The 16382-nt window shown below is 33.2% G+C and overlaps 1 protein-coding gene across 7 annotated transcripts in view; it reads right to left on the bottom strand.

The window, feature by feature from the left end:
* Positions 1 to 16382, bottom strand: part of LOC126814486 (pleckstrin homology domain-containing family G member 4B) — an 88506-nt gene that overhangs the window by 27220 nt on the left and 44904 nt on the right. For all 7 annotated transcript variants that reach the window (XR_008787704.1, XM_056099874.1, XM_056099870.1 and 4 more), the window contains 7 exons: positions 13401 to 13893; positions 11468 to 11605; positions 8023 to 8146; positions 7192 to 7291; positions 6833 to 6937; positions 4969 to 5085; positions 4589 to 4839 (listed from right to left, as the gene is read on the bottom strand). Coding sequence is in view for 6 of the 7 variants with exons in the window: in XM_056099874.1 (XP_055955849.1) it covers positions 4589 to 4839; positions 4969 to 5085; positions 6833 to 6937; positions 7192 to 7291; positions 8023 to 8146; positions 11468 to 11605; positions 13401 to 13893 (1328 nt within the window). In the remaining variant the exon portion in view is untranslated. The remainder of the gene's footprint in view (positions 1 to 4588; positions 4840 to 4968; positions 5086 to 6832; positions 6938 to 7191; positions 7292 to 8022; positions 8147 to 11467; positions 11606 to 13400; positions 13894 to 16382) is intronic.

Here is a 16382-nt window from a genome sequence, read left to right as displayed (position 1 = left end):
GAAGGAGAAAGAGAAAAACTAAGTAATTTTGGGACAAACATTATGGTACACTTTTATTTCAATATTTCTTGCAGGAGTCATTAGCAAGATAAGAAAACACAAGAACCCCAAGAAAACCCACAAGGTAAGTCAAAGCTAGTGAACATAATTTCCATAAAATCTGGCTGGAGTGGATACAAAAGGAATGACACGGTATAAGAAATTCAAACGGAAAAAAAAATTAATTAAGAAGAAACAAAGTATTAATAATATACACATGGACAGTAAACAGTTCCATTAACATGCTCAGAAATCACAATGAGAGGTGAGTGCAGAGGAATAGGAAAGATGTCCTTCAGTGTATTTCAATTCACTATGGTAATAATAATAAAAAGAAATCTTTTTTCAAAGAGAAGAAAAATAAAATGTCAGCGTTACTCTTTGAATTCAAAATTAGATCAAAAACAGTTTTCCTCTTTTTTGAAATTTGTTATTTGTTTTGTACCATGTGTTTGTTGACTTCAATCTTTGTATAAATATTTAAATAAATGTGATTTATTTAAACTTAACACCTGATATTCAATATTGTCGAATTCGGAGACTCAAAATTGAAAATCGTTTTTAAAAAAAAACTATGCACAGAACAACAATTTGAATGTATTTCACACATTTTATACAAAATTGGCTATAAAGAATTAAATAAATAAAAGTGAGAAATCTTTGCTATAATACATATTATAATAGCTGAACCCCCAAACTGGATATGTTTATGTATCACAACAAAAACATCATTAATTTTTAAAGAAACACAAGTGTTCTTCATCTGTTTGAATAATGTGCAATCATGATAAAAAGTAGAAATATTTAAAGTAGAAAACTAGCCCAATATCACACAACAGCAGCAGATGGGAAAATAGAAGAATCCATAAGATTAAACAAAATGTGAATTTCAGATAAAACGGAGACAGTTTCGTGACATTACACCCTAGAACAATAACAATGGAAAGAATTCCATCTTATTTGATAGCAGAGAAATTGTACCCAATTGATGGTAATTTGTTTTCCAGGTAAACAACCCAGAACAGATAAGTCTTAATCAATTTGAAAGATAAATAAAAGATCGAAAGATTCCCAATTATATTGATTTTCAAAAACAAAATGTATTTTAAACCCGTCCCTAGAAAATATTTGTAAAATACAATTAACACAGTGTCAATTAGTAGACTGGTGGTAATGTTTTGTATATATTTTAATTACAGAACAGAAATGATTGAATCTTTGAATTGTTTCTTTAAAAACATATTCCTTCATGGTTAATCAGGTCATTCTCAATACTTATTTTTATCTAAACCAGCGGTTGCCAGGCAAGATACGGACACATTTTGTAAGAGATAGAGAATAAGCTAAAACAAAACAACCCCTGATTTTTTGTACAATCAGGAGCCATAATCCAGGAAGTTATGGTCTGAAATGCGCAAATATCGAAAGAGGCTCAGATCTTCGGGATATAATCATATTTTAAGTTTCATCAAAATCCGCTAAAAATTGTGACTTCTAGAGGGTCCTAAACCTTGGTATTACATACTTTAACACTATTTGCTACAAGGAGCGGTGATTTTGTCAGGCAGTTTCGATCTCATTTTTACGAAATTCATATTCAATCATCAATATGGTGTAGCAGTGATATATTTAAACGTTTTTTTAAAATAGAATACAAATTTTGACTTCTAGCAGGTCCACAAGCCAAATATGCAATTTGTCGAACAATCGGGTGCCATAATCCAGGAATTTATGTTCGGATATGCGCGATTATAATCAAAAGGAACCAAGACCTTTGTGATATAAATACAAATTTAAACTTCTAACAAAATCGGATCAAAATTGTGGCCTCTAGAGGGACCACAACATTTCAATGTGGGCGTATAAAAAACTGAAACTTGAGAAAAAAAGAACTTAATCTCATGTCAAGTTCTTCATAATTTTCTCCAGCGTCACCTCACTGTACTCTAACATATGTGGGGATGAAATATTTCATTGCTAATGGGGTAACAATGTCTTTTGACAAATATATACAAAGAAAGGTGAAATCAAAATTCACGATTTGGACACTGACCCTTTACTTTCTGTCAACAGGTCGTAATACTCAATATTCACTATCATTATATAATAAAGTCTACCATTTTTTAATAAACATCATAGACTCTATTGTCTTAAAATTAGTGAGCAATGTGGCATAATGCTATTTTTGAAAGAGATTTTCCATTTTACAAATGTTCATGGGTATCAGCAAGTAATTAGCACTTAAAGATATCATATAGTGTTTTTACCCCAGATTTGTAACAACCCAAAATTTAAGACATTTCACTATAATACCCAAATACCGGTATATAGGCCAGTTTAGTTAAACATTATTAATCTTCAATTGACATGACCATTCCAGAACAAAGTTTTCTTTGAAAGTACAAAACTTCAGATTTGGCAACAGTAAAAAAAAAGAGTAAGAGGACAAACTAGTTGTGTCACTGTAATACTAGTAAATAAACGGGTTCAATACAAGGTGTTCTTTTGGCAGGAAAGAACAGAAATGGTCAAATAGTAAACAGTCTTATAACTCCATAGTCAATAAGTCCGATTAACAAAATTTACTTAGTCTAAACGGGACAGTCACTTATCAACATCATCAACGTGACCACTCAAAGTCTGACTCAAAATAACAAAAAGACAGGAATTGCTAAAAACAACAAGAACTTTATATTCTGTAAACAATATTGATACAACCTCTGTTTCAACTGTTTTTTTTGTCTTTTTTTAAACAAGGGTAACACGAAAATAAGTCCTGCAAGAATGTGTCATATTTGTAAGTTTCTGATGTCTGTAGTTTTTAGGAATGGCTAAATATATAGATGTCTTACTCGGATATAAAAAGAATTTTTACTCCAAAAAGTGTTTTTATGTATCACTAAGACAGCCTTTTTCATACATTATTCTAGGAATTTGTTGTAAATAGTACATGTACAGTCATAAAAAAGACATAGTATTTGAGGTAGGATATGGCCGAGATTAGTCCAATCCTATGATGAGGATGTCAGGACTAAACATAATAACATTGTAGCAACAAGCCAGGAAAAAACACAATTTAGGTGAAACTGACTTAACAACAATGGTGTCCATTCATCAATAACATTTTATATTTGTTTAGTGAGCAACTCATGTTTCAGACAGTACAACTCATACACAGAATAATTAAAAGAAATTTGTACAAATATTCACCAGAGATGTCTCCTGTGCATTTAATAAATATGTACTCGAAAATACTGAGAATTTGATTGTCTCACAACAAAATCATTCTGGAAAACCTTACATGTAATTTTAAGTGAAATCTAACAAATTTAACACAATAACATCGTATTAATTACAGTTAGTATGTCAGTTAAAGATATGACTGTATTGTGTAGATTTCAATGTAGATTTCAGACCACATTTTTGTTAACTTTTTTTTTTTTGGCATTTCTCTATCTTCTCCAAGAATACGTATCTAATTGTGAAATGTACTATGTTCAGGTGTTGTTTGTTCTGTCTGTGTTTTATTGTATAGTTATCTCGTAATATCCCTTAGCATTGAAGTACAATATACATTGTTTTGTGTTATAATGCAAAGAGTTTACCGTTTTGGTTTATTTAAACTTCTTTACATTTAATAATACAAAATGTAACTTGCCAAAAAAAAATAAGCTACCTCTAGGAACAATTTTTATGATTTACACATTCAAATTGTTTATGTTCTTTGTGTTTATAGATGCTGTTTCAATAAATTGGATGATGGTTATACCACATTTGATATAATAACCAATAAGTGCACACCTGTTGTGTTTTGTGGGGCCCAAACATAAACTTGCAAAAAGTTATCACCTCTTACAAGAATTAACTGATGAAAGTTTTACATTGTTCAACCTTCAGTCTTCCAAAAAAACTGAAACTGTCATTCCCTTCAAATGCTTGCTTAGAATTTTTCATATCAAGTGCATCAGATTTGGAAAAGAGTGAGTGAGGAATGGGGTTTTACGTCCACTCAACACAAACTAGATCTATTTCAGGACAAAGAAATGATTCAATTTTATTTCAATAATTTGCTTGCGCGTAGAGGACTTTTGCTGTTTCAGGAAACAGGAGGACAGAGAGAAAACCTACATTCACAAGGTTTTGGGAAAAAGGGGGAGATTCTATAACATAAAATATTTAGCATGTAGTGATATGTAAGGAATTCTTGCGTTAATTTGAGATAACCTACTGTAGCATACTTTCTCTACCAATGGAATCTCTTTAAAAAAATTAGATACGTTTGATAGTATTACCATAATACCTTCATATATTATATGCATGTATATTTTATCTTGCACTATAAGCATGGCTACAAAAGTACAACACAAATTTCTTTGAGATGTGTTTTTATGAGGTGTTCTAGAAAGTAAAAGTCTACACTACCTAATACAATTAATGCACCTATCTGCACTGTAAGTACTGGTCCTATTTTAGCTTAGGGTTTTGCAAGGCATGGCAAGCTTATTCTTTCTGGAACAACTGATAATTCACATAAACATGATGTATTTACCTGTAGTCTTCTGAGTGATTACTGGAAGACTGTTCACGTCGTAATGAACACATGGTGTTTTCCCCATCATTCTGTAATGCCACTAATCTGGAATCTGTAAAAGCTTTTTTAACTCGTTCTTCATGTTCTTCTATTAAATGACTAGCCTCTTGAGCAGTTTTTGGCAATTTTTGAACACTTGATATTTCTTGCATTATGCTGACTAGGAATTTGGCTACTTCACGGCATGAATTTAAAAAGGGTTCCAATTTCTGAAAAAAAGAATTTTGAAACATTTACTGAATAATTCTAAAGTCTTCTAAAACATTTTACAATTACAATTGCAAGCCTAGAACTTGATCTTGATAACTTGATCTTGCTAAAAATAAAAGTGAACCTACCATACGAAATCGAACCCATTCTGTATGACTGAAAGGAAATGTACCATCTAAAGCTGATGGTAGTTGTGATGGATGAATAAAACGATGAATCAGATCTTGGGAAGATAGCAAATCAATCTAAAACAAAACAAATTTAGAATTAAAGAACAGTTGGCTACAACTAGTCAAAAAGTTGAATCCAATTGACGGTTAGGTAAAATGTAGCAACAATAAGTGGACTTGCTAAATAGACATAAAAAGAATTTAGGGTTCACAGAAAAAATTGTGTTATGAAATTAAGTGAAATTCTGGCATTTTAAGCATCAACAAAGATAGGTTTCCAGACAACCAAACATATGCCCACAGCAGCTAAGTCGCCCGGGGAGTGAACAAGGGTTGTAGCATATTTTTTCTCTTGTCAGAAATTAAAACATTTACAACACTAAAATCTGATTATGAGTAACAACCCATTTGGTTTTTTGTTCTGCCCTATTCTAACATATGGCATACAAAACATTTAATATCAATTGCCATAATCATCGGAAATAGTTGAAAATTGATAGGCTTCTTCGTCTCATGACCTTAACCTCAATGTGGGTGTATAAAAACGATATGTAACCGGTATGCAACAACATTGCATAGGCTTCTTCGTCTCATGACCTTAACCACTGTATAAAGTCAATCGGATATCAACATTAGCCCCTAAAGCGTCCACAAGATATTTTAAAGTGATCAAGGGTCATAACTCTGGCAGTAATTATAAGAAATCGTTGAAAATCTATACGCTTTTTCATCTCATGACCTTAAACACCGTGTATAAATCTAAAGTCAATCGGATATTAACTTTAGCCTCTAAAGCGTCCACAAGATATTTCAAAGTGATTATTGGCCATAACTCTGGCAGTTATCGGAAATAATTGAAAATCAATAGGCTTCTTCGTCTCATAAATTTAGCATCTAGAGCGTCCACAAGATAGTTTAAAGTGATTACGGGTCATAACTCTGGCAGTAATTATCAGAAATCTATAGGTTTCTTCATCTCATGACCTTAACTTTAGTTATTAAGGGCCATAACTCTGGCAGTAATTATCGAAAATCATTGAAAATCAATAGGCTTCTCTGTCTCATGACTTTAAACAATGGGTAGCATTGTGCTTATCACAATGAAAACAGGTATATGTGTTATGAGGGAAATTTTGCTCGGACAGTGGTGTTTCAGCCTGCATTGAATCGAATTCCATCTGTCAAGGTTTTTTTTCACATACACGCCAACGTGCACACAATCGACCTTGCACAACAACTAGAATAGATGCTTTTTCTTGCCAGGCCCTCCATCCTGATCAAGGGAAATCACACTAAAAAATCCAAGGGAACTTTTTCGGGCAATATCAGGATCGAACCTAGGACTCTACCTGCTGGTTAGTGAGCTAACCCACCTTATACACTGGGCCACTGTCACTCCCACATATTGTACAACCGAAGACTATGGGGAAGCTCTATTGTTAATCCAGAACCTTCAAAGCCTGTGAGAGCTACGCATGTAAATTCAAATTTCTAGAGTTCAGCCGAAAATTACTTTGTGATGACCATTACTACAAGATGTTCCTTGGTATATAATAAACAAACTGAGCTCAAATAAAATCGGGGGGTTGAATGGCCACATGGTTAGCATGTGCGTGCTGTATCATAAAGCCTGTCATTGAGTCAACTGGCGTAGTTTCAAATGGACGTTAAACCCCATTTCTCTCTCTCTCTCAAATAAAATCTCAAATTCTTTAGAAATATAATACAACCAGATATACATGTATGTAATACCAATAAATAAGGAAATTGAAAGAAGTATATCCCTTTAATGGGTCTTACATATATGTATGAAAAGAATTACCTTAACAGGTGATTTAGAATCATAAACAGGTGATCTCAGCACTGACGACTGAGTAACTTTATCACAGACAAGATGGAGGATGGACTTACATTCTGGAATATTATCCTGAAGAATAAACAAAAACAATAACTAGGAATTATAAAAGTCATCACAGACAACCACCAATAGAAACCACCTAATACATGTACAAGTAAAATTAAGAGTTAGCACTGACAAGTTATCTCCCCTGATTGTGCTTTAGACAGCATTTTCAAGATCACAATACATTTTATAGATCATCTAATTGTTATCAAGTTGTCAATTTAGCAATAGATAATAAAACAAAAGTAATCATAAATCTAGATAAAAACTCAACTTACTTGAAATAGGTAAAGTGATTCTAACAATATATTTATAATAGATGATGTGGCTCCTCGTATATCTCCTACTATAGTTAATTCTTTTTCTCTCACCTCCATTCTGTAAATAAGAGAAATTCTGATTTAGTGACAACATTAAGCTTGTTATAACCTTATTATTCAGTTAGAAAAACAGAAGATGATACCGTCAGTTGTATGAGCAAATTATAATAACAAATAAATTGTAGTCACGGTAAAACCCCACATTTAGCACACACTTTTTTCTTAGGGCATTCGATTCTGAACTTCTTTTCAACTTAAAATTAGTTTTGCACTACTGCTGAGCAAAAATTTGTGAATTATCTATTTGAGAATTACCGGTAGATGCAATAGTCATGGATAGAGTATCACAATTTTGGAATATTGATCATCTACATAATTCAATATTTCTTTATTTAAAATCTCTAATTCTTTCAATAAATGGCAATTACATTTGCTAGTTTTTGTAAAGTAGAAAACGCAAACTCTGAAGGTCTTTATACATTCTAAGCTATTACAGACAGAAAACCAAAAATTGAAGCTGTAAAAGGGGGACAAATCTTGTACAAACTGGGCATGGTAGAGCCATCCGAAATTTGGTTAGTATACACAACTTTTTAGGGAACCTAAATGTGTGGAATAATAATGAGGTTTGGCTGTACTTTGAAATGCTCACAAACTCTTTGCTTTATTAACTTCTATAGACAAATTTTTTAATTATTATTCTTCTATTCTTTTACTTTGAATGTCTTTTAATTGATCAAAAATAAACAGATCGATTGAGGAAGTGAAAAGCAAGAAGATTTGATTCACCTAGGTATAGTATAAAAATACATGAGTAATCGAGCTAGTTCTGTACTGGCAACATGTCTATCATGCCAAAATGTACTGCCAGTAAACATTAATATTACAGCACCACCATTTACATCTCGACATCCTGTAATAACAAACATTATATTATAATCTGATTAATATATTATTTAGGTTATGATATGCTATATGAAACATATTGTATGAAATTTATATGGCCCAAGGATCACAGGTCTGTCATGTATGCCAGTTTGAGTTTGATCCTAGGATGTATGTGAGTATATTGTGTCCTCAGAGTACTACAAATATAAAGCTGTATTCATATAAGATGCATCATATATGCACATATAACTGTCATTAGCTAGCTTTGAGAAAGGACTGTTCCGACCCCAAACTTTTGTATGCTAAACTTACAGATTGACTGTTACCTCCCTAAAGGTAAGACTTGGAACAGAGAAGGGTGTCACATAAGACGCATGATGCCACATCTGTTAGGCAGGCCTTGTTCTGTGGCAAGTTCATGTTCCTATATTTGCATTAATATATATGAATCTATTATTTGACTCTTTGTGTACCATCTATTTTTCTTACCAACTAGCTGTTGCCAGGCAAGATACCCCCACATTTTGCAGGAGATGGATAAAGAACAAGCTAAAAAAAAAAAGTGATTTTTCGTACAACCAGGGGCCATAATCCAGGACAATACGGTCTGATATGCACAAATATGGAAATGGACTTAGATATTTGGGATATAAGGATATATTTTAAGTTTCATCAGAATTGGATAAAAATTGTGACTTCTAGTGAGCCCACAACCTTGGTATTACATACTTTTATACTATTTGTGTACAAGGAGCAGCCATTTTGTCTGGCAGTTTGTGTGAGATTTTTACAAAATTCAAACTCAACTGGTTCGATTTTTGAACTCAACCATTATTAGGCTGTAACAGTGATACATTTAAACACATTTTAAAATCCGATAAAAATTGTGACCTATAGAGGGTCCAAAAGCTAAAAGCATGATTTTTCGTACAGTCAGGGGCCATAATCCAGGAAGTTACAGTCCGATACGTGCAAATATCGAAAGGAACCAAGATCATACATTATAAACATACATTTCAAGTTTCATCAAAATTGGATAAAAATAGAGACTTCTAGAGTGTCCACAACCTTGGTATTACATACTTTTACACTATCTGCGTACAAGGAGCGTCCATTTTGTCTGGCAGTTTGTGTCAGATTTTTACGAAATTCAAACTCAACCATCATTAGGATGTAACAGTGATATATTCAAACAGTTTTTTTAAATCGGATAAAAATTGTGACCTCTAGAGGGTCCACAACCTTGATATACCATATATTTACACTATTTGCGTATGGGGGGCGGCCATTTTATCTGGCAGTTTTGGTCTGATTTTCACAAACTCAACCATCATTAGGGTGTAACAGTGATACATTCAAACGTTTTTTTTTTTAAATTGGATAAAAATTGTGACCTCTAGAGTTAGAATCCGATATGCGCAAATATTGAAAGGAATCAAGATCTTTGGGTTATAAACATGTATTTCAAGTTTCATCCAAATCGGATCCAAACTGTGACCTCTAGAGGGTCCACAACCTTGATATACCATATTTTTACACTAGTTGCGTATGAGGGGCAGCGTTTAGTCCAGCAGTTTTGGTTCGATTTTCACGAAATTCATACTCAACCTTCATTATAGTATAACGGTAATATATTCATACCATTTTTTCAATAGGATAATAATTGTGACCTCTAGAGGGACCACAAGCTAAAAACGTGGATTTTTGTACAATCAGGGGCCATGAAGTTTCGATCCGATTCATGCCAATATCGAAAGGATCCAATTTCTTTTGGAGATAAACCTATATTTCAAGTTTCATCAAAATCGGATAAGAATTGTGACCTGTAGAGTGTCCACAAACAAAATGGCGTATAAAAATGCAGGTCACTTTGACAATTTAGACTTTATTGCTGTATTCTCAGATTGTCTGTGTTTTGTAAAGCAGTTTGGCTGCACACTGACTAATAAATAGGATCAGACTAATTGCAGTTCCAACATTAATATGAAATCAATAATATTCTACTTGTATGATTTATCTAGACAGCGGTTATCCCCAGACAAAATACAGAATTCAAATAGCTTGATTGTCTAAGTGGTCTGTCAGTTTATATTACTTATACATTCTTAGTTACATGTAACTCTCTCAAACCAAAGCTTATGGTAACTATGGCATAATAACGATTTGAATCATGTGCACCATGATATCTCAACCAGTTTCATTTTGCCAGGGCAGTAACATTTCAAAACTTGAACCCTTATATAAATATAAAAATTAGAGAAGGGTTCATGTTAACATGACATTACAATACAATCACAATTGTAAACGGTTTTCTTGAACATGACCTGAGGGTAGTAGGCGGTAGTGAAGGTCTTCTTATGTAACCTTTGCAATATGGCATACAAATGAGTACATACACAGCACAAGCTACTGTAGATGTCAATGTAAAATGTCAAAGCGTTGGAAATGGGAGAGATCTTTTTACAAAGAAAATGTGGGATGCTGGTGGGTGTATTTTGTAAGTGTGGAATCAGAATTGTAAAGAAAATAGCATTATTTCCTAGACAAATTACAACAGCAAAATAATAACATCCTGAATGTATAACACAGATACTGTTCATTACATTAGATTTACCGGTATATTACAATGACATAGTGTTTAATAAAAATAATATAGCCTACATATAATCATATTTCAATTCTAAAATTACATCAGTAATTGTTATTAAAACAGGGTGAATTAATGTGGGTGCAAATGAGATAATAGAGGGAACTGTAAGCTGAAAACAGCTTATATTATATTCTCTCTACATGTAGTCACATCACATATTCATCTTGTCGAAAGTGTCTGACTCATTTCTCAGCCTCAAAGATATAAGGCCATGTTTTTTGTCTGATTTTTCCTTGTACATGAAGGTCAGGGGAAACTTCCAAAATCACTTTTGCAAATATTTTCCATAAGTGAAGAGCAATAATGCTGGAATTACTTATGTGAAGATATTAGAGATTGATAAGATTTCTCTTTCCTTGGAAATTTTATGATAATCAATCAAGAAATACACTTATAATCTGGTGGATGGTTACGAGTTTTGCAATAAACATAACAGATCATGCATCTATAATTAAGGGGCAATAAGAACTTCATTTGTGAAATGCTAAAATTCAATAGGGATCTTTCTTCCCTATTACTTACTGATCATCAAAATTTTGAGACAATCAAACGAGCATTGTACTCTGTGTAGAGTATGGCAATATACTTTGAACCACAATTAGTCAGTCCAGGGCAATAAGTGTGGAACAAATTTGGCAAAATGCTGAAAATCGATAGAGATCATCTTTATAGATATCAATTAACTATAGTACAAACCTGGTAAAACAGCTATTCCTGATTGTAAAACATCATAATCAACATCCATTACAGATTGAGGTTGATCTAATTTACGACTTGTATAAAATTCACTGGATTTACTACGTTCTAACAACTTGCCATCCTTTTTACCTGTTTCTGTTGATAGAAAGAGGATTTAATGAATGGAATACAGAAATCAGAAGGTCAATTCACATGTGGTATAAGTATCTGATAATCTTATCAATTCCAAACATAATATAATCCTTTCTCTAAAACACATTAAATCTTGCTAAAGCTAAAAAACCTGGGGGAAATTATGTAGAATTTGGTCTGTTTCGTAAAGACATTAAGATAGGTTGCCAGGCAACGAAATATACGCCCACAGTAGCTAAATCGTCCGGGCAGTCAAGCTTTTTTCGGTTATGAAACATTTATAATACACTAAAATCTGATTAAGAGTAACAACTCATTAAGTATTTATCAGAAAATCATTAGAATTTGTTTGGTTTTTAAAAAGTTCTGCCCAATGCTAACGTTTAGTATACGAAACATTTACTATCATGGATTTAGCTGTTCAAGTTATCAAAATTGATTGAAAATCAATATACTTGTTCGTCTCAAGATCTTAGACTCTGTGTATCAATCTGAAGTCAATCGGATGATAACTTAAGCCTCTAGAGCGTCACAAGATTTTTCAAAGTGATCAAGGGCTATAACTTTTGCAGTAATTATCGGAAATTGTTGAAAATCAATAGGATTCTTTGTCTCATGACCTCAAACACTGCGTATAAATTTAAAGTGAATCGAATATTAGCGTTAGCCTTTAGGGCGTCCATAAGATTTTTTGAAGTGATAAAGGGCCATAACTCTGGCAGTAATTATCCGAAAATACTGAGAATCAACAGGCTTCCTTGTCTCATGACCTTAAACACTGTGTATAAATTTAAAGTCAATCAGTTATTATCTTTAGCCTCTGGAGCATCCACAAGATATTTTGAAGTGATCAAGGGCCATAACTCTGGCCGTAATTATCCGAAATTGCTGAAAATCAATAGGCTTTTTCGTCTCATGACCTTAAACACTGTGTATAAATTTAAAGTCAATCGGATATTAACTTTGGCCTCTAGAGCGTCCACAAGATTTTTCAAAGTGACAAAGGGCCAGAACTCTGGCAGTAATTATCGGAAATCGCTGAAAATCAATAGGATTCTTCGTCTCATGACCTTAAACACTGTGTATAAATTTAAAATCAATTGGATATTAATACTAGCCTCTAGAGCGTCCACAGTTGCTTGTGGACGCCGGACGGACGGGGGCAACGACAACATACGACCACATTTCAATGTGGGCGTATAAAAATGATTTGATAAAATTGGCAACTTAGTCTAAATATTTAAACATTCTGTCAATAAAAAATTATTATCATATACATATTCTCAAATTGAAGAATGTGTAATTTTAATTATGATATTGGGCAAATGTTTATTCAGATTTGAGCATTATGAAATCCAATGCTTTTTTAAACACTGATTAGGCTTTAACATGCAGACATAGAATTTGATTTCTAAAAAGATAAACTGCCATAGCAGACATTTCAATCAAACTGATTCTGTAAGTTTTTGCTATATTTCCTTTTAATTTGAAATAAAATTATCTAAAATTAGACCAAATGGATTTATTTTTCAAAAACCCTATCAAAGGAACAATTTTGTGCTCCTCAAAATCAATATATGTATAATTAAAAGCTTTCATTAACCAAGAATTGCTCCAAAATGTTACAAACGTGTAAGAGGAGATTTTATGCCATCCTGTAATTCATTGTTTCGCATAAATGAAGACCTCATCTTATGCATGACTATACATAATTTCCATTTATCCAGATGATTGGACACTGACGAGCTAAGTCAACAATATTTCACAGACTCGAGAATATAATTATCACATCACTTACTGGTTTCAATCGTTGTTTCGCTATTCCCAGACTGTTCAAATATTTCACAACTCGAAGTGGAATCATTCAATTTTGCACGAGCTAGATCACTAGATATAGACTTCTCTTGAGAACAAGCACTTGTCGATTTTATATCCTCACTTCTGTCGTCTGCTACCTCATTCCATTTTAAGCGCTCTATTCCATCAGCTACAGACACTATACAATTTCGTAATATAACAACTATTTCACTTTCGTTAGCCGTCTGAATACGTTTTATGATATCCGTAGTGAAGGCGTGATGGTATTCACCTTCCATTATGAGATATTCCTGCACACCATTGATAGAATGATATTTAACAACAAGGTTTGGTTCAACACTTTCACTTAATCGCACACAGTAGTAGAAATCTTGTGACTGTAGTTCAAATTGGAGATCACACAAATGTAATAAAACAGCTGATTGCAAGCAGAAGGGAATTTTTTTTCTTTCACCATGCTCCTCCTGGCTGATCTGAAAAATAAAATGAAAATAAAACATAGGAAATATTTCCTGAGAAAATTTTAACACCAGGCAACAAAATATACTCCTTCCTATCATGTATATCGTGCATAACTTTCAAGTCAATCTGATGATAACTTAAGCCTCTGGAGAGTCCACAAGATTTTTCAAAGTGATCAAAGGCCATATCTCTGGCAGTAATTATCGGAAATTATCAGTCAGATGACAACTTTATTATAGCCTCTAGACCAGGGGAGTCAACCTCATTTCGATTCAGGGGCAATATGAACTAAAATTTTAAAACAAGTGGGCTGGAGATATATCAAAATAAAGCCAAACGTCCTTGACACAGGTTTCCAAATTGCCAAGATATAATATTGAACACATTCTCTTGTAATTACATACAACTTAGATATCTTTGACATAAAGTACAGAATCCAGAGTTTTATTGAAACCGGAAAACAATAATAAATGACTTCCACCGTTAGTTTCTAAGATTAACCACAAGTCAGTTTGTTGAAATTTGTTCCATGAGCCACATTTAAATTCTTGGCGGGCCGGATCTGGCCCGCGGGCCACATGTTTGACACAACTGCTCTAGAGTGTCCACCAGCAATGTGGGTAGAAGGACACGCTTGCCAACAACATAAAAATCGAGATTGTGAAAGCTCTCTACACCTGGAACTGAATGAGCTATAAAAAATTTATTTCTGTCAAGTCAGTAGAGCTACAATACATATATATATTTCATGAGGGGAATCAGAAAGACAATAATCCTTTACAGTGTACACAAGTTAATAAAAGTCACAAACATGCAGGGGCCCGTTTCGGATTTTATCTTTAGTTAAGATTTCGAGAAACAGGGCCCAGGTTATACAATATCTTAAAATATTCTCCCTTCACACAGAAAAGGTATGCTTATAGAATGTTGTGATGGAGAGTCTAAAGTAATATGCTATACTCTATGTTGGTATGATGTAGGTCTTGTCAGTAAAAAACATCAAAGGAAACTCTATTCTTCTTCACATTAGATCTATATTACTTTGCTATACTTCATGAAATACATCAGTCTAAAGTTTAGACAATATATTATATAGATATCTGTAGATATAGTGATTTCCACATGTACATGTATGAATACATACATCTAATTAAAAAAAATATGACCAGTTAAATAAAGCTATCAAAGGTTGGCCTAAAGGTATACTAATATTTACCATAATAATATAAACCAACTATTATTTAGTATAGAAGTGTGATAAGCACAAGTAGTGTGATAGCATTACACCACAACAAATCATGCCTGCCTAATTGATTACTTAAAGTCTTGTTAAAAGCCTCAAGGGCTTTTCAAGTGGAAAATTAAATCATATTTAAGCTGCAGACAATATGATAGCAATAAAACAAAATGTTTATATAATCGAAGTAATAAGCAATAATACAGATATAGGATCATGAGGGTAAGTTAATTCTGGGGACTAAAGGTAGCCTCAAGGCAGGGGGATTAGTCAACGATCATAATTCACGGTTGAAAACTTCATTCTTTTTCACAGATAATGATCTCCACAGACAAAAACAAGATTTACAATCAATTATCAGATTACTGCAGTGATATAAGGAGATCCAAAACATAAATCACACCAATTTAAAGATACATTATTATGGGAGATTAGATAAAGAGCTGGCAGTTCTCACAATAATAGTTAAAAACTAGATAATGTAAAGGGGATTTGCTGAGAATTTCAGTCAAATTGATCCGCTCTGAACCAAGAATTTAGTGACTGAAATTTCGGCCTAGCCTCGATCATCATTACTAAAGTCGGTACAATAAAAAACAGTCTAGATTATCCATTTCATGATTTAATATTGAATGAATGTTGAGCAGCAATTTGGATCCTAATCCAGTAAATATCGCAGGCCAACGATGACGAGTGTTGATTATGGTCTGGATAAGTTAATTAATGTCTAATTAATATTAATTTAGATAACTTTTCAGGCCTAAAGAAAGATCTGCAATAGGCAGATTTAGCTCTTGCATGATGTATGTTTTCTTCCAAAGGTTTTCAGTAAGCTTTGCCAATTTCATTGCCAACAACAAAAAAATGTAAATGCCAAATATTAATACGCAAATAGTTTTATATAATTATTATAGCTAATGAGAGAGAGAAATGGGATTAAACGTCCACTCGACCTATACTAGGTTATTGTGGGACTATTATATGGTTCAATTTTATTTCAATAATTCGTTGCACGTAGGAGTCTTTAGTAGTGGAAGGAAACTGAAGGACCAGGAGAAAACCCATCCAGTTCGACAGGCGACCCTACTCCTTGTCACATACAAGCGGGAAATCGAAACCCTACCACTTGACTCAATGACAGACCTTCAGATCCAATGCGCACACGTTAACCATTCGGCCACCCAACCCCCCTTATAGCTAATAATACAGAGGTAGACAAAAATTTAAAGTTTGTTTTAAATCATTGCAAAGAAGTGCCAATAG

Source organism: Patella vulgata, chromosome 3 (genome assembly GCF_932274485.2).
Source record: "Patella vulgata chromosome 3, xgPatVulg1.2, whole genome shotgun sequence".
NCBI lineage: Eukaryota > Metazoa > Mollusca > Gastropoda > Patellidae > Patella > Patella vulgata.
This window is presented reverse-complemented; position numbering and strand designations above follow the sequence as displayed.